Source organism: Telmatherina bonti (assembly GCF_933228915.1).
Source record: "Telmatherina bonti genome assembly, chromosome: 10".
Lineage (NCBI taxonomy): Eukaryota > Metazoa > Chordata > Actinopteri > Atheriniformes > Telmatherinidae > Telmatherina > Telmatherina bonti.
In genome coordinates, this window is record NC_136628.1 from 26,607,895 (window position 1) to 26,629,091 (window position 21,197).

At 38.5% G+C, this 21,197-nt stretch overlaps 1 protein-coding gene across 1 annotated transcript in view; it reads left to right on the forward strand.

The window, feature by feature from the left end:
- Window positions 1-20,046, forward strand: part of LOC306761311 (unconventional myosin-XVIIIa-like) — a 61,221-nt gene extending 41,175 nt beyond the window's left edge. Inside the window, exons 32-39 of the mRNA XM_079247436.1 lie at window positions 1,132-1,166; window positions 3,092-3,229; window positions 5,323-5,508; window positions 5,602-5,741; window positions 6,552-6,596; window positions 10,776-10,898; window positions 11,478-12,897; window positions 17,511-20,046. Coding sequence (XP_079103562.1) covers window positions 1,132-1,166; window positions 3,092-3,229; window positions 5,323-5,508; window positions 5,602-5,741; window positions 6,552-6,596; window positions 10,776-10,898; window positions 11,478-12,879 — 2,069 coding nt within the window. The 3' untranslated portion in view covers window positions 12,880-12,897; window positions 17,511-20,046. The remainder of the gene's footprint in view (window positions 1-1,131; window positions 1,167-3,091; window positions 3,230-5,322; window positions 5,509-5,601; window positions 5,742-6,551; window positions 6,597-10,775; window positions 10,899-11,477; window positions 12,898-17,510) is intronic.
- Window positions 20,047-21,197: the final 1,151 nt, after the last annotated feature.

Genomic DNA, 21,197 nt, shown 5'->3' on the forward strand with positions numbered 1-21,197 from the left:
TATATATATATATATATATGTATATGATGTATATGTATATATATATATATGTATATGTGTATATGTATATATATATATGTATATGTGTATATGTATATATATATTATGTATATGTGTATATGTATATATATATGTATATGTGTATTATGTATATATATATATATATATATATATATGTGTATGTGTGTATATATATGTGTATATATATATATATATATATATATATATATATATATGTATATATATATATATATATATATGTATATATATATATATGTATGTATATGTATATATATATATATATATGTATGTATATATATACACACACATAGGTAGATAGGTAGGTATGTAAGTATTTTTTTAATTTAGTTTTTAAAAGATTTGATTGAAAATATAACATTTGATTAATGAAGAGACAGCATCTGAATGTAAAAAAAAAAAATGGCACCCCTCAGGTAATGAAGTTTGTTAGTTGATTGACTGAGCTATAAAGATAAGCCTTGATAACAGGACAAAATAGCCATTTAAACCTTGTTAATGTGCCCCCCCACCCACCCACCCACCCACACACACACGCACACGCACACGCACACGCACACGCACACGCACACACACACACACACACACACACACAGACAGAGACACACACACACACACCTAAAAAAAAAAAAAAAAAAAAAAAAAAAAAATCATGAATGTGGCGTTTTTTTTCCCTCACACATGAAAAAGTCCCTCACAGCAGTCGCTCAAAGACAAGTCATGCTTTAAATGTCAAACTACTGTTTTGTAGGGACCAGAGGGCCTGTGCTATCTATTTATGTGCTTCGTGTTTCAGCCCACACACTCTTCATTCCTTTTTTCTCCTATACATTAGAAACACATTCAGTACAGAGGAATGTACATCTATATATCAGAAACTTATTCAGTCCAGAGGAAATTTCACAAATGGTAATCTATGAGAATTTAGCTTTTGTGCTTAATTCTTGCAGTATAACTGCACCATAAATGACTCCTTTGAAATTCTTTGTTGCGTAATAATGGGGTCGCACGAAAAGTCATATGAAAATATGCTGCCATAAAAAATTAATCTGATCTCTTTGATTTGTGTTTCATTTTCTGATATGCTTTAAGATCTGACCCATGTTAAGATAAGAACCGCGCTGTTGGTCCGTAGCTAAATATTCTACTCAGCCTACATGTGCAATGTCAGTCAGAGGATAAAGTCTGCTGACTTTGGCGATCCTGACCTTTTTTTCTCCAGCACCACTGACAGGTCAACATTTTCACTTAGTCAGTGAAATATTTCAGCAACCCACCGATGGCTTGGCAGTAATGATTCAAAAATGCAAAGGCCACATTTTACTGGCTGAACATCAGCATGCTAACGTTTGCCATTGTGAGTATTTTAGCACGCTGACACTAGCATATAGGTCAAGGCTTTGATGTTTCCATGTGCAAATGCCATGTCTGTTTGTAAAGCTGCAAACTGTCATTCTTCCTTTAGCTCTGTGCACAACTGGCTTGTATTCCACTCACTTAAAGCCATATGACCGTTGCAGTCTGAAGCTGTTTCCATCTGATTTTTTTCCTACTTGTTAGTTGATTGGTTAAATTACTGTGTTCTGTGAGGTGTCAGCTAATGGTTGGGGTTCAGCATAAATGTAGATTTATATGGCGCAAAGGTTAATGCACCTGATTTAGACCTGTTTTTATAACAGTGCTTTTATCATGTTTGTCTAATGGAGTGTCAGTTGTTCAGAGGATAACCTTTGTCATGTTAGGAGTGTCATATATTGATGCAGGGGGCTTTTCTTTGTTGATGCATTTGTTTGCTAAATTAATTTCTTCTGGGCTATTAAACCTTAATTTGGCTTGAATATGACAATCTGTTGCGTTTCTTTGAACATTCATTGTTCAAACTTAAGCTTTGAGGGACTGTACGTCTTTGTTTTGTATGGATGCACAGTGGTGCTTTCACAGCGAGAGCATTCTGGGCTCAAACCTGTTGGTCAGCTGGGGCTTTTCTGTGTTTAATTTGCTTTTTCTCCCTTTGCCTGTGTGAGTTTTCTTCCCACTGTTCAAAGGCATGTGCAGGTTAATTGGTAATTCTAAACTGGCCGCAAGCGTGTACATGCATGGCTGTCTTTCTCCGTGTTAGCCCTGTGATGGACTGGTGTCCCAGCCTCTTACCTAGTGTTAGCTGGGATAAGCTCCAGCCCCCCACAACTCTGTACAGGATAAAGCAAGTATAGCTGATGAGTGGATGGATCTGCAATGGATTTAACAAATACCACCATCTGCTGTAAACAGTATTTGCCTCAAAGCAACAGAACTGAGCTCTTACCACTCCCAAGCAGTGTGCCATGTCTCTGTTTTATTCAAATATACAAGTGCCCAAGGTTTCGGGCAACTCTAGGTATACCCATCAGAATATTTCTGGCTACACTTTAGACACACAGCAAGCTGCAAGGCACAGTTAAAACCTGCTAGAGTAGGCAGTGATCATTATCTAAAGCATCTGACCTTGAAGTGGTTATCTCATTCCCAGTAGGAGGGAAATCTGGCTTCTTTAGTAATATCAAAGGAGAACTCTAAATCCTCCTTGTCTCAGATGCAGAAGTCCCTCATTAGGTGCCATGCTGCCTTTCGGGCCGGTTTTGTTGTGACATATCTTTCTTCCTTTCATCAGTCATGAAAAATACAATTCAAATAGAACAAACGTGCTTTGCATGATGCTGAAGCCTTTCACAAAGCCTGAGAAATTACCATGACTCGCTGTCACTCAGTCATAACCACAAGCTCTGTTTTTGACCATTTGAGGTAGCTTGTGGGCTCATTATTCAGACTTAATGCACACATTTACAGAGGTTGATTAACTTAATGCAAAATGGGTGAAAAAGTGAAAAGCAGTGTAGCTTTAATGCTTGCAAGAGACAAAAGCATCTTCTCTTATGGACTTTAGACCTAATCTAACAGAGGATGTGGAAAACAGAGGTGAAAAGAGAAGATTTTGTGTGAGCACTGCTTCTTAGGTACATTGTATTTACAATCTATATCTGTGTGTGTGTGTATGTGTGTGATCTTCCCCCAGTTACATTCACTACAGAGCCAGTTAGAGTTCCAAGAACAGTCCATGGTGGAGAAGTCGCTTGTGAGCCGTCAGGAGGCTAAGATCCGTGAGCTGGAAACCAAGCTGGAGTATGAAAAAACACAGATCAAACGCCTGGAGGTGAGGTGGTGCTGCTGGTTTTATGAAACTGGTTATTCCCCAATAGGTGCATTTCCTAAAGACAATTTGAATTATATTAAGAAACAAGCTAAAAACCTATTTTTGCAAGCTCCACATAGCACTTTTGACAATAAGAAGTTGATAATGCTTCATATTGATAATGTACAGTGTAGACATTTGTACAAATTGTAGAAACATTCAGCCATCACGGCCTGTATGTTTGTAGCTTAGATTTAAATTGAAATTCAAATCGTCAAGTTTGGATTTGAAGCGTTAATGAAAGTTCACATCATTACTTTCTCATTGCATCTTACATGACACCACTGTATATCTGTCACTGCTTAAGCCTAGTGGATCTTTAGTTGTACTATGATAAAGTAGCGAAGTGTAGTGGTATAGTCATGTTATGTCTGCAACAGAAGTGTTAGAAATAACAAGTTAAAAGAATGAAATGATTGAGACAAAGCTAAGACAGGGGGTTTGCTTAAGATGTGTTTATATGTCCACAATGCATGAGACTACAGCTAGACCATTTGGAAAATAATTTAACTAATCTTGAATATAATTCATATGACAATATCTATGATTGGGTTCTAATGAAATAATACTATAAAATAATAGTATATTCAGTTTTATTTCTTTTTAATTCAAATAATTTAACTTTTCCTATCAGATTATATTGTATCTTTAACAGATGCTACATGTGAACTTTAAACATAATGCCAGTTCAAGATATATTTTAATTCCAGATTAGACTTTTTAGATTTCTATTATTATCATTATTGTTAATATTAATATTAATTTTTTACTTGTCCAGAGCACATTGTACATATTTCAAACAGGATATATTCTAGTTAATATTATGTTGTAGATACTTTTAGTCTTAAATTCTGTGTGTTAATAAATGGAAAAGAGATGCATGATGCCCTTTTATCACAAGCTGACACAGTTTACAGAGGTCTTAATGAAATCTCTGTGACATGCTGTGTTTGAAATAACAGACACATTGCAGCAGTCCCTTTTTCTTCAAGCGGATTATTTTAGGGGCGTGGTGTGACCCATGACTCCGCTCCCCCTTTCTCTTGGGAGAACTGTAGTATTTAATAACCCTGGAGCATGTTATTACAGCATGAGAGAGCATACAGTGGATGGCTGGAGAGCTCAAACCACACACCAGACTAATAGAAGAATACTTGACTGGCAATCTTATCCTCAAATTCTTACATTTGTTTAATCTGCAGTTAAAACGTGAACAGTTGGAAGGCTGCAGATCTTTTTCTTTTTTTTTTTTTTTTTAACCTCAGTCTTGTTCTGAGTTGTGTGTGGAACAGGCATTAACACAGCACTGCAGAACAAAACAGCTGCTGGCTCTATCAGCGTTGAAACTATCTTTATTGTTTTAAGTTTCTAGCTGTCAACTTGAAGAACTGATGCTCTAATAACCTGCATTTCACTGATGGTTGTTTTTGCACTTGGAGTTACTGATGCTATACTTACGTTGCATTTAGTGACAAATTGGAAAAAGGAATTGCGAACTTGGAGACTGGATAGTGTTGTAGAATGTCATAATTCTTTATTCTGAAGGGTCACTGAAAGACACATTTTCAGATACAAGGGTCCAAATCAAAATGTCAGGGTTATATTTTTCTGAGTTTTTGACTTCAGACACTCAAATATATGCAGTTAGGCACAGAAAAAGCATATACCATTTTTTCCTTTATAGTATGTCCATTTTACAACCCAGGCATGGCAGGATCTCTAAGTGAGAAACATTTCTATGTCATTGCAGTTTTATACTATTTCATCCACAACAGCAAATGCCGTTGACTCTTCTAATAATAACACTATTGACATGTTTTTAAGGCCAAATTATATGTTTACAGGTCTCAAAACTTGCATTTTTGTTTGTTTGAAGATATATGTTCAGTATCTTGAATTGACAAAAAAAAAATCTGACTGGTAAATATAATAATTATTTGTCAATACATTATTATTGATATTTTTTTTTACTAATTAGCTAAATTTAGTTGATAAACGTTAAAGCTGTTTGTGATAAGGGCAAATTCAGCCAATTGCCATTGACTGCTCCCCAGAGCCTGGTGGGTCGTCTGAAGGAGAATCTGGAAAAGATGACAGAGGAGAGAAACCAACGCATCGCTGCAGAAAACAGGGAGAAGGACCAGAATAAGCGCATGCAGAGGCAGATAAGGGACATGAAAGAAGAGATGGCAGAGCTGTCCAAGAAGGAGGGTGAAGCAAGCCGCAAGAAGCATGAGCTGGTAAGGCTTTGGTTGCTTGGTGACCTGACAAGATTCAATAGTGTTTACATCAGCTGATGTAACCATGTTTCTGTGGTGCAATCTATTCAACAGGAAATGGACATTGAGAGCTTAGAGGCAGCAAATCAAAGCTTACAAGTGGACCTTAAGCTGGCCTTCAAGAGGATAGGCGATCTGCAAGCTGCAATTGAGGATGAGATGGAGAGTGATGACAATGAGGACCTAATCAACAGGTACAGCACAGCTTAAATACTCTGCAAAGGAAGTTAAATCAACCCTTTTTTTCTTATTACCAAGAGCTGCACAAGAGTGTTAATGACTGTGTTCTGCTGCTGTGCATATAAGTTCACAGTCACGGTTTACTGCAGATGTTAAAGGAACTCGACTTTCATTAATGTTATTAATTCCACCTGTGTTCTTCATGCTGTGACATGCTAAATTGTCTCCTCTAAAATGGGTTTATTGCCTTTGCTCCAGTACATCTGTATTCTTGGTACACACACACTACAATGTAGCTAGAGGCCTAGAATAATACAAGCCCTGCTGGCTTTCTGATGCTGTCAATCATATGTATCTTTTGATTCACCCACATTTTCCTACATATATTCCCAAGCCCTTTTGTACTCTGAGTCATACTTCACTCTGTCAAATCCCTGAGTACTCCTCAAATGGTTTAATTCAGCTCCCTGCCTCTGATCTTTTGTCTCTTTGCTGGTTTTTTCCTGTTTGATTACCCCCTCCCTCTTTGCACTGGGGTTGAGGGGTTATGCTAGCTTTAAGCCTGTGGAGGTAAACCCTGACTGCCATAAAAGAGACTAAAAAGGAAGACATTACACATTGTCTCTGTTTGAGCAGGCATGACTTGATTTAGTGTTTTACAGAACAGTGGGTAGTTATTTTATGTATATGTGTTGGTGCAAAATGTTTTTATTTTGGATTTATCTCAGTTTGTCCTGCTTTTGCACTATTATTTGTTTATCTCACCTTCTCTGTTTCTCTTTCTCCTCTTGTTCCCTTTTTGGTTTCTTTCTCACTTCTGGCAGTTTGCAAGACATGGTGACAAAATATCAGAAACGAAAGAACAAAACGTGAGAATGGAAAATGCATCCTTTGTTTTTCTGCCATTGTGGATGTTTTCACATTTTTTCACACCCATTTCAACCACAAGGGGAAATAATGCAGTATTCCTCATCCTTCCACGTTCTGCTTTCCCCAATAGCACTGCAAAGAGAAGTTATTTCAAATAGAATGAGAAGAGGTGTCTGTGTTAAACATCTCTGATAAAAGCTATGTTTAAAGGATGGCCCTGCGTTTCATTCTGTTTCATTTAATTTTAAGCCAAGTGTCTGAATGTGTATAAAGTCTGCCTCAGTGGAGATTCCAACCCTTGTTTGCTTGATGAAAGTTAAAATATAAACAACACAAAATATCTACCATGAAGTCACTATTATTCACCTTTAAATCGATCTGAATCGAATGAAGGAAACGGTGAAGTGTGAGGATACTGCATTATTGTCTTTGTTATATTGCATAAACACAATCGTCTGTCACGTTTGGAGCTCCATCGCATGCCATCACATGCTTGCTTAGATCAAAAGATTAGACTGTTCCACTGAGCTTTAATAACTCTTCTCCAGTTATGTACAGAATTTCCAAAGCACATGCAAAATTTCACTTTCAGTCTGGTTGACACATCAGATGTTATCACACTGTGATGCCTCTATGTGAATCATTAATATTATATTTAATTTAGGGTGAAGTGATTCATTCACAGAAATTGTAAAGCACTTGGCAGGACATTAAAGTTCTGTGAAGAACAATTGAGATCAATTGTATGGAACCCTTTAACACAAACAGTTGATCACAAGGCACAAGTTTCATCAGCGGGTGTATGCAATATGTAGGATGTTTAGTTCCTCTGTGAAGTGCATGCATACATATTTTGTTCTGTGCAGTTTAATCAGTTGCTGTATTGTGGTCTTTGCAAGAATTTAGTTATCGGAGTGACTTACATGTACCCTGGCAGACCTTAAACACAGCAAAGCGAGTAATGCTTGGACTTGCCGTTTGATAAGCACACATGGCTGTGACAGTGCACAATTTAAAAATTTAACTAAAAGCTCAGCTGTTTCCCATGCATGCAAATACTCTGCTAATCCAATCTCATTTCTTTGTGCTGTGAAAACATTAAACTTACCTAATAAAAAAGATCACCTTGTCTTGCTTTCAGAAGGCTCAGTGCCTGGTTGTGCATGTTGAATATGTTCTCTGGACTGACTGTGAAACTTTCTCTTTCAGTTTATATACAGCAGCAGGATTTTTTTTTAAATCTGTGGCATCCTCTTAAATTGCTTAAATCTTCATCAGGGCATATTTAAGTAGTCTCCAGTTTGAAGCAAATACTATATAATTTACTTTAAACTCATAGTTCATCTCCCATCATGTTCTTTATCTTTTTGGGTTTTTTGCTCATCATAGAACCCATGTTGTAGCAGTTTTCTCCTTTTCTTTTTGTACAAAAAAACAAACAAAAAAAAACAGGGGTTTGTTATGTTTACTTAATAACATTTTCCCTCCTTTAACATTATTGCATTAGCAGCATGGATGAACAGTAATGGAGGAGGTGATTTTTCTTATTATGCAGTGGAATTTCCAAATGATTTGCAGTGCTGTTAAATATTTTTGTGCTCCGTGCTTCAATCCAGGTCATGAAAGTGGGCAGGAATATTAGCATTAACGTTGTAGGGGCAGATAATTTTAGCTAAATAAATGTTCCTCTGACTGGTTTTCCCCCCACAGATTGCAGAATGATACATTACTGTCTGGAAAGGTTGCGTTTTTTTTTCCCAGCTTCAGCATAAGGTGATGATTATGTTTGACAGTAAGAATAATTACGTCTCCAAGTGAGAAGCTTATATTGTTTTCCAGAATTAGTTCATATTAAATACATAACTTAAAACTATGGTTTTATTATTCTTATAGTTTAGTGTTAAACCAGTAGAACCGAGCCATATGAGATTTGATGCTGAAAGTAAGCATTTGTGACAAAGATTTACAACCAGTGCAGGCCAATTGTCAGAAGCGATTAATGTTCACTTCGAAAGTCCTGAGGCTTGTTTGTATCTACGAGCCTCTGGACTGGTTAGCTAGTAGTGTGGGGCCAAGGACAAATCGTTTGTGACACCATTTTTACAGCCCTCAATTGTAAGCCACCTTTCATTTTACTGGCTTGTATATGTTGCATACAGGCGAGAGAGTTGAGGATATGCTAGTTTCAGCTTTTAAATATAACATTAAAATGCCAAAACATCACAAAGCTGACAAATGGGCATGTGTAATCAACTTGGCAGTATTAATGAGCCCATTATCTTGTATTTTGGTGGGCTTTTAGCAGCTGCTAGCATGCAGTAGTAAAGAGGGGGGAGTGGAAAATAAAGGGAACTTGAACTGAAGAACACTTTTTGAGTTCTTGCTTCATAAAGCACCTCCTAAAGATAGAAAATCTGATGTTTTAAGAAGAAAATACTTTGACCTCACCATTAAGAATTTTTAAAAATGAGCCTAACCTTTATCTAATAAAAATGAAGCCCTAAGTTTCCATTTTAATGCTCTTAGAAAGCTTGAATATCTTTTACTCAAAGACTCTGATGCCCCTTCCTCCCTGTGCTCATTCACATAAAATACTCAAATACCACTTATCTAAAACTATTTTTCTTATTGTTTTTGGAGAGCCAGTCCACAAAATAAAAGAAGCAGGGTAGGAACATGCTTTGTCTGAAGGGAAAATGACTATCTGAGTCATACATCTTTGGGACAGAGGAAGGAGCTGCTGTTAAATACTGTTCAGTGTGAGAGCTCATGTACATTAATGACCGTATGGCATGTGGACGAAGAAGAGGGCCCAGCAGCCTACCTGTCATTTCACACCTCTTGGAGTAGTGTTTGCACCTTCCCAACATTTTGTAATGTGTTCCGGGAATCGGATAGATAAGCTTGTCCGCAAAGACAGATCGGTGAAGTGCATTCCTGTTTCTCATTTTTAATACTTGTCAGCTTTGTGTAGACAATCCAGTGAAATATATCAACAGCTCAGTGATATACAAGGCTAATATTTTAGATTGATGAAGCACGACTCTATTAAAGTTACTATAAGGCTATAAATAAAAGCACAGCAACCCATTAATCAAGAAGAGCTGAAAATTGGAGATGCTTTACAACAGCCCTGTCATAACTGATTTGAATACACAATCTGTTGTGTTGAAGCTAAGAACTGAATTGTGCAATATATTATTTTCTCTGACAGACCTTAGCACAGCTTCAGACATATTCTAGGCCTTCAGAACATATGGGTCTCTATGCAACGTGTAAATGTATTCTCACTCATTATGTAGCCAACGGAGGGAGCACATCCAACACTGAGGTTACAAGCGATGTGTCCTTGTACAAACAACAACACAGCAATATATATTTGTCCAAATGCATTTTGACCTTGACTTAGAGGTTGTGCCATTCTGCTCTCCTCTTCCTGCCACATTAACCTTCTTGAACAATGGGATGCATAATTCAAAATTTTCAGCACATTTCTGAATGAATGAGGATTGATCCTATCCAGGTGGGATCTGCTGAGCTTTTTCATCATGATCTATTGGTGTGTGTATATTGATTGGTATGTCAGGCATAAGGTCTGTGGGGCTGCCTCATGGCTCTTCTCCAATACCAATCACTGGGTGCAGGTGACATGGCACACAGCTCAGAACCAACAAAACAAGTTAATTATATCCTCAACCGTTTCAGCTGCAATCTGCATTTTAAGTGTGTTTGTGGTCCATTTGTGTTGGGAAGTGAAAAGTGTGTGTGTGGGTGGGAGTGTCTAAAGTTTGTTGAAAGTATGGTATCACAGCTTTAGTTAAACTGTCTATCTGATTTGCCTTGAATCCTCCTACAAGATAATGTGTCCAGTTGTAAAATGTTATAGGCGAAATCTTGCAGTATCCTTGGATATCATACCTGCATGTATACGCTATTCACATAACATTACCTAAACTGTCATTTCCTTTGAGAAACTGTCATTGACTCTGAATTGCTACATAAGGCAGATTTAAGACATTTTATTTTACCAGTATTTTGCAGCAATGTCAGGGTTTAAAGAAATTCCTGAACCTTTTTACCGTACTGACAGAGCTCTGCACTCAAAGATAAAAATGACATGGTGTGATGAATACTTTTGATGCTCTTTGCAAACTCCAGCTGGTTTATTTTCTTCACAGTGGGGAGGAGACAGAAACAGATTCGGAGGTGGAGGACCGTGTGGATGGGGTTAAGTCTTGGCTCTCAAAGAACAAAGGCTCCAGCAAGACCCTGTCAGATGATGGTAGTCTAAAGAGCACCAGGTTAGTGCACACGGTCCCTTTTGCAGCATGTCTGATAACCAGACGGATAAAACTACCCATATTCCCAACCTTGAAAAGGCCCACGATTACCTGGGGCAGTGGTGCAACAGACGGATGGGTGTCTTATGTGATTAGGTGTCATCTTTCTCTCCCAGTAATCTGTCTAATGACAGGAGGCGGTATGGGGAAGCGGGTGCTGTAAAATTTATTGATGTGGCCTGTAGCCAGTTGGCGCGCCTGCTAAATGACACGACTGCCACCGTTAGATAGATCCCTCCACTAGTTGATTGCCTCACTTTCAGCAGCATACTCGGTGTATAACAGCAATAGCAAGAGGTACTGTATGCATTTCCCATCTTGTGGCTGGTCCCAAGGACAAAATGAAAATGACAGATTTATTCTAAAACACTGACATCACAGCGTGTCAAGGTGCCAATATAGAAAATCTCAGCCACCACATATCATCTGACAATGTTTCACCAAGGCAAAGATTAAAACTTTAAGTTTACATTTCTTTTTTTTTTTTGCTCATGTACTGTTGGCAATCTAAGGTGTCATTTTTATTACATAACCCTTTAGATATTCAGCAAATGCAGATGCCAAGGAGATGAAAGAAGGTAAGGAGAAGATGAGTGACGGCAGTAAAGATGGGAAGGAGATAGAGCAAAGCAGATCAGTGTCTGTCATGAGTTCCCTGAGCTACAGGAAACGCGCCAACCTGAAGGACTCCATTGGGGGTACAGGGGATGAGAGCTCACTGTTTAACACTCTCAAAGAACAGTCTGACACACCAGACCATGCTGCCATTCGCAAAGCCAAGTCGAAGTCTGGGGAGCTCCAGGAAGACAGGAGGAAGAGTCATGCAGAGGAGGATATAGATGACAAAGGCTCTGTCATCTCCCTGGCCTACTCTGAGGCTACCAGCAGAGCAAGGAAGGGCTTAGAGTCTCGTTGGACTTCCCGCAGTAGCCCCGAATTTGATAAGGAGTCCATGGTATCATCAGTGGCTCCCAGCAGGATGTCCACAAGGAGGGGCATGTTGGATATGGATGATGACAATAAGTCCACTATCAGCAGCGTGAGCCGATCCAGCCCTCGTTCTTTGCGTCGCAGCAGCTCTTGGAAAGACGACAGACGCAGCAGCTCTCGTCTGTCTCTTGCCCGCAGCTGTGGTCTCAGTGAATTCGGTTTGCATGTCGGTGACGATGACGACGATGCTCAAAGTATGGCCTTCGGAGAAGGTGGAACATCACTGTACAGTCCACGCTCCCTCAGTCGCAGCTTCTCTAATCCACCTCAACCTTGCTCATCAGACGGCAATCTGCCAGACACGTCGGACATTAAACTGGTCACACACAGAAACTACTTGGACCCGGATTTGGAGGCTGCAATCAATGAGGTGCTAAGTTTTAAGCCCATTAAGTTTAAGCGCAGCAAACTTGACAACTCCAGTGGCGAGGAAGATGATACCAAGAAGGGCCAAGGAAGCGAGGACAGCCGGAAGAAGGGAGACGATGACGAGTTGGTGTGCAGCACATCGAGCCTTCTTCGTTCTTCAAGTTCTGCTCAGGATTACCGTAATCGGCATGCCAGCACCTCCCGCGGTCGTAAAGATAAAAAAAGTAAGTTCTCCTCGTCAGACTCCTCTTCCTCGTCGTCGTCGTCATCATCCTCAGACGATCGTCACAGCAAAAAGAGTGCAAAGGGGAAAAAGGACAAAAAGTCCAAGAAAAAGTCTAAGAAGAAACCAAGCGAGTCAGAAGATTCCTCTTCGTCGTCAGAGTCATCAGAGTCCTCTTCTTCCGACTCAACCATTTCCTACCGAAGTTCCAGCAGTGTTAAAAGGGGCCCAAAACAAGCAAATGATGATGAGAAGGAGCTTGCGGGGCATGGAAGGTCTAGCAAGAAAGATACCAAGAAGAAACAAAAGAAGATGGATAGCACGATGATGAAGTACCTCTACAGGCCTGACGATGACTAATACCAACACAAGAAAAAGGTGACGCATGGTGTGATAAAAACCCCGGAGCCTGACACAAATAAAAATGAATGAAGAATGTTTTGTTTAATATACTAACCTTGTTTGGTATATGTGAAGATTTTGTCTTTAATTCTGACAAAAAATAATCCTTGTCACACAATGGTGATTCCTGCTGGAGATATTTAACTTTTTTGCCCCCTTTTTTTTTTTTTTTTTTTTTTTTTTTTTTTTTTTTTACGCAAATGCCACACTAACTAATTATAGTATGCTGCTATTTTTGACTTGACTGTTTTAATCTTTTCTTTCCCAGCTTGCCTTCAGTTTGAGGTGTATTTTGCATATAAGTATTGAAAAATTTTCTCTGTTGCTGAAGATATAATCATATTGTAAATCTCTGCTTTTAGATCACAAAATTTTAAAGCAATGACCAACAATATCTAAAGTCTGACATGGCTGATGCAAAAAAGAAGGTAGAGTTGCAAAAGTGAGCAGCATAGAGTTTAGTTTAGCTCTACCGTGCACTGTGATGTTACACTTTGTATGGAGTTAACAGGAAGTTAACCAGAGTATGCAAACAAGCAGCTGATTAAAGCACTCATTAATGTTTTAAGGTAGCAGAGGTGAATCTGGACTCTGCATTTGTCAAATTGTGATAATTAACCACCCAACCACAAACAAATGATTTACACAGTCACCAGGTACATGGAAAGGTTGAGCAGTGCCTGCTGAAAGCTTTGGTGTTCACATATCAGCTCAGTTTAAATGAACTGCACTAAGGGATTTTAATCAAAGCCGTGTACTTAGATTTAAAATCTCAAAGGCGTCCTCTAGATATTAAATACTACTGTCACCTTTCACAGTTTAATGTAGCTATCAGGATTTTTAAAAGATGCAACTTGCACTGTTATGGCAGATATGTCCTGGTGAGGAGTCAGCTGAGATACCATTGCAGTGTGAACATGCCACTGTGGAGGGCTCTTCAAAATATTCATTTGTGGTGTGTGACTCCAGTATGGGAACATACTGATCACTAACAGGGCTATGATATTGTCAACATCACCCTTCATTACAAAGAACTAAATTTGATTCGCTGAGCTTACATGTTGCTGGTTGTGGTGGTCCCGCATTTAAGCTTTAGTTTTTACTAAATTCATTTCTTCTCCATCTCAATGTTCATTTGTTTTATGAGCAAGCAGCCTGAGAAGCATTTTTGCAGCGTAGGCTGAACAGTTCAATTCAATTCAGCTTTATTTGTATAGCACCACTTCACAACAATGTTGTCACCCGGCACTTTACATACACAGCATTTCAAGCCAATTCATACATAGCATATAATAGAAACCAACTGATGGCATCAAATCATGACTTTGATCCAATCCCCCATCCTGAGCATACACGAGGCGGCAGTGGGAAGGAAAAAAACTTCCTTTTTACAGGAAGAAAACCTCCGACAGAACCTGGCTCAGGAGGGCAGCCATCTGCTTCGACTGGTTGGGGTGGAGAGGACAGGAAAGACAGATCAACATGTATAACTCCACTTATTCAGGAAGACCTGCAGAAAAAGGGAGAAATAAGTTAGAGATGGCATTATTGTCATATATTTATACATTAATACATTAGAGAAATGGAGTGAGGTACTTCTCAGTGCATTAGGTGATGTCTCCATTGCTACATAAGTTATGGATGGCTAGACTACCCATAACTATAAGAGCAAAGAACACAACCTGGACAGTTGGGTCCTGTATACGCAGACTCCAACTCAGGAGATGCTCATATCCTAACTATAAGAATCATGGAAAAGGAAGGTTTTCAGCTCAATCTTAAAGGTGTGGAGGGAGTCTGACTCCCGAACCCACAGTGGGAACTGGTTCCATAAGAGAGGAGCCTGATAGCTAAAGGCTCTTCCTCCCAGTTTGCTAGCTAGTTGTCTGATACACAGCAGGATGGCATCAACGACCAGTTAACAGCCAAAATGTTTTTGTCATTAGGTAATATATATAGATTATTATTTGGATAATTTTAAATATCCATGTGATTCGTGTTCCACTACATTACTGAGCCCTGATCTTACCCCTGCTCTAAAAATCTGTAAATAAAAGTAATGAAAATCTATTCAACAGTCCAAATCCACTATTCTGTACAGCATAGGTCTCTTGTAACACATTTTAAGCAGTCATTGTTTGACACATGTAGCATGTTTTTGTTAAGGCTTCACAATTTTAAAATGTATAGTCTTCGCAATATCGAAATGTAAAATATTATTTTAAAAAAATACTCTATGAACCGATCTGCATGGTAAACTACACGCATTTTGACTTGAAATAATTGGACAAACACAAGTGTGTGTTTGGGAGTTGCATTCCACTTTGGAAAATCTACTTTTGTGCATGTTCGGCTAATGACCAAAACCTCATCAATGGAGCCCTTGTTTCCAGGCAAATATCTGCATGAGCTTCATTTGAACTTTTTAGAGTTTTCGACTGATCCATCAGATTGTGCAGTATGACTCTGCCTGAGGCATAAGACAGATCCTGCAACACTGCCACAAACAACGCGGATGCAATGTCCTCCTTGTGTGTGATGTTTTTGTTTTTTTTTCCTGTCAACATATTGCCAAAAAAAATCTTGCTGTTACCTTCCAGAACTTCACATTATAAAACCTGACTTGTTGTAACAAAACACCTCTCCCCCTGTTGCACAATGACTTTATGCTATCCAGCGCCATTGCCAGTTCTCACGGTGTTCTTTTAATTTGTCCTTCTAATCATTAGCCTTACAGCATAATTGCTTAAGTTACATTTCAGCCAACTTATATCTACCTCGGCAGATGTAGTTCAGGAGGAAGAGCAGTTGTCTTTTAACTGGAAGGCTTAAAGACTGAGTCCAGGTTTCCCCCTAGCCTGACTACATGCCAAAGTGTTCTTGGGCAAGAAACTTAGCCCCAAGTTGCCCTCCAATGTGCCTTTTGGGGTATGAGCGTGTGTATGTGAATGGGTGAATGTGCCATGTTGTGTAAAGCACTTTGAGTGATCAACATGACTGGAACAGCAGGTACATTGACCTGACTCACTGACCACTGCTGATTTACTGGGCTTCCTATAAAACCTTAAAATATTACTTTGGAAATTATGCTATTAGACTAAAAATATTTGTCATTATTTTGAAAAGAAAAAAAAAATCAATCAAACAAAACAAATAAAAACGTTTTTCTGCAATATGTTGCAATAATAGTTGGCATTACAGACCACCAGTGATAATATTTATGTTTAACAGAACCGCTGCAACTGTTTTTGCCTTGCAGTGATGGAGTGCACCTCTGCAAATGTGAACATCTCTGTGTTGTTTTGATGCTCTTCTAAGTGCATCATGTTAAGAGAAAAAAGCATCTGGTTGTGACTTCTCCTCCAGCACAGACAGCAGTTTGCAACAAGGCAGACAAATTACATCAATTTTTCTTTTCACTTGAGGTGTGACATGCCTGTTGGAAGTATTTGATATAAACACTTTGCATCATAATTAAAGTGCCAAAATTAGCTCTAAGCTTCTAAAGCTATCTGTTTTAAAAGTCATTTTACTGACAGTTTGGATGTTTCTTGTTATTGTATGGCTTTGAAATTGCTCTTTGGACAACTACTTCTGAATTTAAATCAGCCTGTCATTTATAAAAGCTGACTTCCGCTGCATTAAGGCAGGTTGACCATAAATCAAATGTGCTTTTGCGAACAAAATGTGTTTTCCATTATGGTATGTCCCATTCCCACCAACTGTTAAACCCAAATATTGTCAACACTTGTGACACGAATGCCTAGTATTCTATGCATATCAAGCTAGTTTATGTCATATACTAATATATTTGAAGTTAATATATGGCATTTTAACTTATTTACATACAATACACACCATAAGCTTCATATTCTGTATAAAGCTAAGTCTTATTGCAGCATTTGGCTGGTTGTTGCATGTTTAGACACGTTTTTGCTTGCTGTCCTCCAAGTGTATATCAAACAGCCTTGCCTATGGCAGTTATTGAAGTCTTTACAGGGATTTTTTTTTTTCTAGTATTGCAATAATGTATAATACCATGAGTTGTCATGACAACATGAAAAGCCCCAACGACAACCTTGTAATGAGCATGGCAGGTCCGATACAAAAGACTGTTTTCATTTCAGCCTCTCTGGAAGTTGGAGAACAGATCAGTGCTGAATTAATTCAATCTTCTTTAGATTTCCTTCACTCGTTGCGCGTACCGTTTTCTAATGTTTGAACTGTTTGCCACAATCCTGATACTCATGCATGAAAAGTCACATTCTCTTCTGGTTTGTGACACTGACTTGTGTTTACAGAGCTTGTTTTTGAAGACAGCATTAATAGAATTGTATTGATCTCTGTGGTTTAACCCTGGTAGTACTTTTTTCAACTGTTGCTATGCAGCAGGAATGTGTGTGGTGCATTTTCTCCCTTCATTCATGTGTACTTAAGGGGGTGTGGTATTTACTGACCAAAGTAAATAGCTCAAAGTAAATAATGCTTTTTGTTGTTCACTATTATATCTTTATGACCTTCTCTCTTGTCGCTGTATGTTGCCAAGTGATGATATAATGGTGTGTCTGTGTTTGTGTTGACCTCTGTAGCCCTCCTGCTTACCGGAGACACCTGAGTCTTGGCAGATCTGATGAAGAGGATGAGGTGGACAGAGACTCCAGCAGGCAGTCTCTGAGGCAGAGCAACAGTGAAGCCTTATTGACCGAGAGCTCGTCATAACCCCACAGTCAGGCAACCTTGTTCTTTCAGTGACACCAATCACACAGAAAAGACACGTTCTCTCTCCCTTTACTCTTTGACCACTTCCTTCCCAGCAAGGACAAGAAAGGTGCACATAAAGGACGGTTTTCAGATAATATAACCTAGATTTTTCATCCTGCTTATCAAAGCACACGGTTTTATCAGCATGTAATGTTTTTTTTGCTCCTGTGTTATGCTTAGCTTTTTCAGTTTCAGTTGACACAACATATTGAATCAGTCATATATAACAGATGAGTTATGCACAATCAGAAGAACTTCCTGCTGCTGCTTTGTGAGAGTTTCTATTCAGGCAAATTTAAGCACTCCTCTGCACTCTACTCCGACTATACCCGTAGCTCTGCCAAGAGGATTTAGATAAGCCTGCTCCGGCTGGACTTCTTCAAGAAGGTCTGACCAACTATTAAGATTATTTTTATCTCCTCTCCATTCATGTAGACTAGCACAGTGGGAGAAATGAACCCATTTTCAATTAACTATCTTGCTGTTGTTCAGAGTTGAGATATCTATTGTTGGAACAAAGTAATGTGGCTGACAGTAAAATAATTGTTGAAAACTATTTAGAAAAAAAGCTGTAAGGTGTTTAAATGAGACTCATTCATGCACTTAAACTGCTGGGAAACATTTAAAATTAGATTAAAAACAAATGTGTATGTAGTATCAGTAGATGTTCAGTATTGTATCTGACATCAAATGATTTACTGCTATTCAAATGATAAGCTTTTCTAATGCTAGTGGGAGAAATACTGTTCAGATAAAGTTTATGTCTTACTTCTGTTTAATCCTTATTGTTAAGTGGAGTGCATGCTGGTTTGGCTCCTATGGAATAATTTATGAAGTTCAAAGGGAATTTATTTAACTGCTGTTATTTACATAGGAGCATCTCTCATTGCTTATTGGATCTTACAGATGCTGTGATGCAGGAATTAAAAGTGTATTTTTTAGAAGCATTAAGTGAGATTTTCATTCATGTATAATGTATTACAGCTGCTTTGAATGATTGTATCCAGCAGAGTAATATTACAGAAATAGGGTATGCAGTATTTTAATTGTACTTGGTTCCAGCAGTAAAGCACTAATACTTTTCAGTGCATTATGTTATTTCAAGGTGCCAAATATAACCTTGTGAGAGTTATGTGTTTATTATAAAATATGAATGTTTGCAAGTGATCAGAATTCAAGATTCAGACTTTTAGAGCAGTCTTCAAAATTGTATACTCGTATAGAGCCATCAGCCACTACATTAAAACCACTGGTAGGTGAAGTGTTCATTAATAATGCCGTTACTATGCAATGCTCTGCTGAGAAACCTGGCATCTGTGCTTTTATGCGGATGCTTTTGTGACAGCTACCACCTGGCTACAGTGTTTCCTGAGCTCAGCCTTATCTCTCAGGAGGATGTGGTGGACAAAACTTCCACAGGAACGGCTGGAGCACGGCAAGAATGTTGAACTGGCCTTCAACATCCCAGCTGTTATAATCCGACTAAGCTCCTAGGGGTTGTGGAGAAACAAACCGCAGCTACAAGGACCTAATACTGGAACCCAAAGGATTCACTGCCAGATTTTTGTGTCAGACAGGACACCCCCAAGATATCTCCCATGCTGCGGTCCACCATCTTTAATATTATGGCTTATTGGTGGAGAGTCCAATTGAGATATCAAAGACACGAAATGATTGACTCTGCTGTGAGTTATTTAGAATTTTTTTTTTTTAAATATAGCTTATAAAGGAAGAATGTCATTTTATATATATATATATATATATATATATATATATATATATATATATATGTATAAAATGTAGAAAAAAAAATGTTCAGTTGCAGTAAGTTTTAAAAGCATATTCCTTGTTTGATCCATTTCCATATTCACTCGTTATCTAAAACCTTTTAAAATTTGCCTAAAGCAATATTTGTATAATTAAATGATTTTGGTAAGAACAGAGCATTTTTCAATATTATGTTGTCTAGATAAATTTGCACCTTGCTGGATAAGAAAATGGGATTTTTACACAGATCTATAAGTACTATATCTGTCTATTTTCTCACATGCTGAATGTAGTGTCTGGGTTTTACTATGTGTACCTCTTATCTTCTCTTATTTGTGTTTGCATCTAAAATGAATCATGATTTGACATATAAACTTTGTGGGTGATTGTGAATAATCGGGTGAAAAATATAATTTAAGTTTCATTGACATAAATTTGGGAGTTTTTAACATTGCACATAATTGTGCAACGTTTGTACACATAACCATAATTATTTAAAAGCCTTGTGTGTTTTCAATATTGAACAGATTGCCACTTGTTATAGGAGTGATTTTTGAGGGATTTTTGCTAAATAAACTCAGCTGTTTACAGAATCTATGTTGGCTTGCTTTATTCATGCAGAGGTGTAATTTAGATGCATCTTTGTTTCAGAAAACAGCAGGAGAAAATAGGCCAGAAAGGGGGCAAAATAGCTTTGGCAGAACAAGTTAATGATGTGTTTGATTAATTTTTAGCTCATCTACCCTAGAGAAACGCCTAATCATATCCATCCAGTTGTCCCAGGAGATCACAATAGAAACATGCAATTCATGGAAATGATTAATTCTGAGTAGATGAAAAGGCAGACTGAACGCTGCTTGCACTACCTTGCTAGATTTGGCTTGTTAATATGACTGCTGCACAGCTACACAGTTCAAAACCGCGCTTAGGGCAAATTCAGGAAGATCAAAAACTGAGTGCATGATGTGTCTTCCTCCCCACATCAATCTCTTTTCTACATAGGTGAAGCTTACCTAGATTCAAAGGGATTGATGGTTTTAGATTACCACCTAGGCTGACATTCACATGCACGCACACACAGTGTGTTTTGCTTTAAAGAATCCTCTATTTATCCAACCAATCTGTAATCCTCATGCCTATACACAACCTGTTCTGGTGCATTGCTCTGTGCTGGGGAGCTTTTTTCTGTGATTTTTTACCTCACTTGCGTGCACCCTCTGGATGGCTGCATGTTGCTGCTTATAGGCTTTCCATTGAGTGACAGATTAAATTCTGCTCCCGATTTTACTTATTTTGGCTCTAACACTGTTTCACAAGCCACTGGAGCAGGAAGTCATTAGCTCAACAAAGCCAAGCAAGTGTGTGTTTACGGTGCCACCCTCCCTGTTATTTAAACGGAGCAGAATGGCCCCAGAAATTTGCTGCACTGGAAGTCTAATGCTGCGTCTCCGTAAACAGGGTGGCATTGTGCAATAATACAGAATGTGTCAGCGCTGCTGCATGGGACGACTGAGTGTGTTCTTTCCCCATATCCTTTTCAAGCCATGTGGAATTCTTATGAAATTTAATATTTTCTTGATCCTATTCATGAAAAGCACTTACTTCCTCCAACAAGATTCCGTGGTGTTATGCACAAAGATGCACACTTAAATCTACTAAGCAGACAGTACAGAGGCAAACTGAGTGATGTCTGATTCTTGGATAGAAATATGTGCCAGTCTTGGCTTCAGCAGCTGTGTTTCCAATCA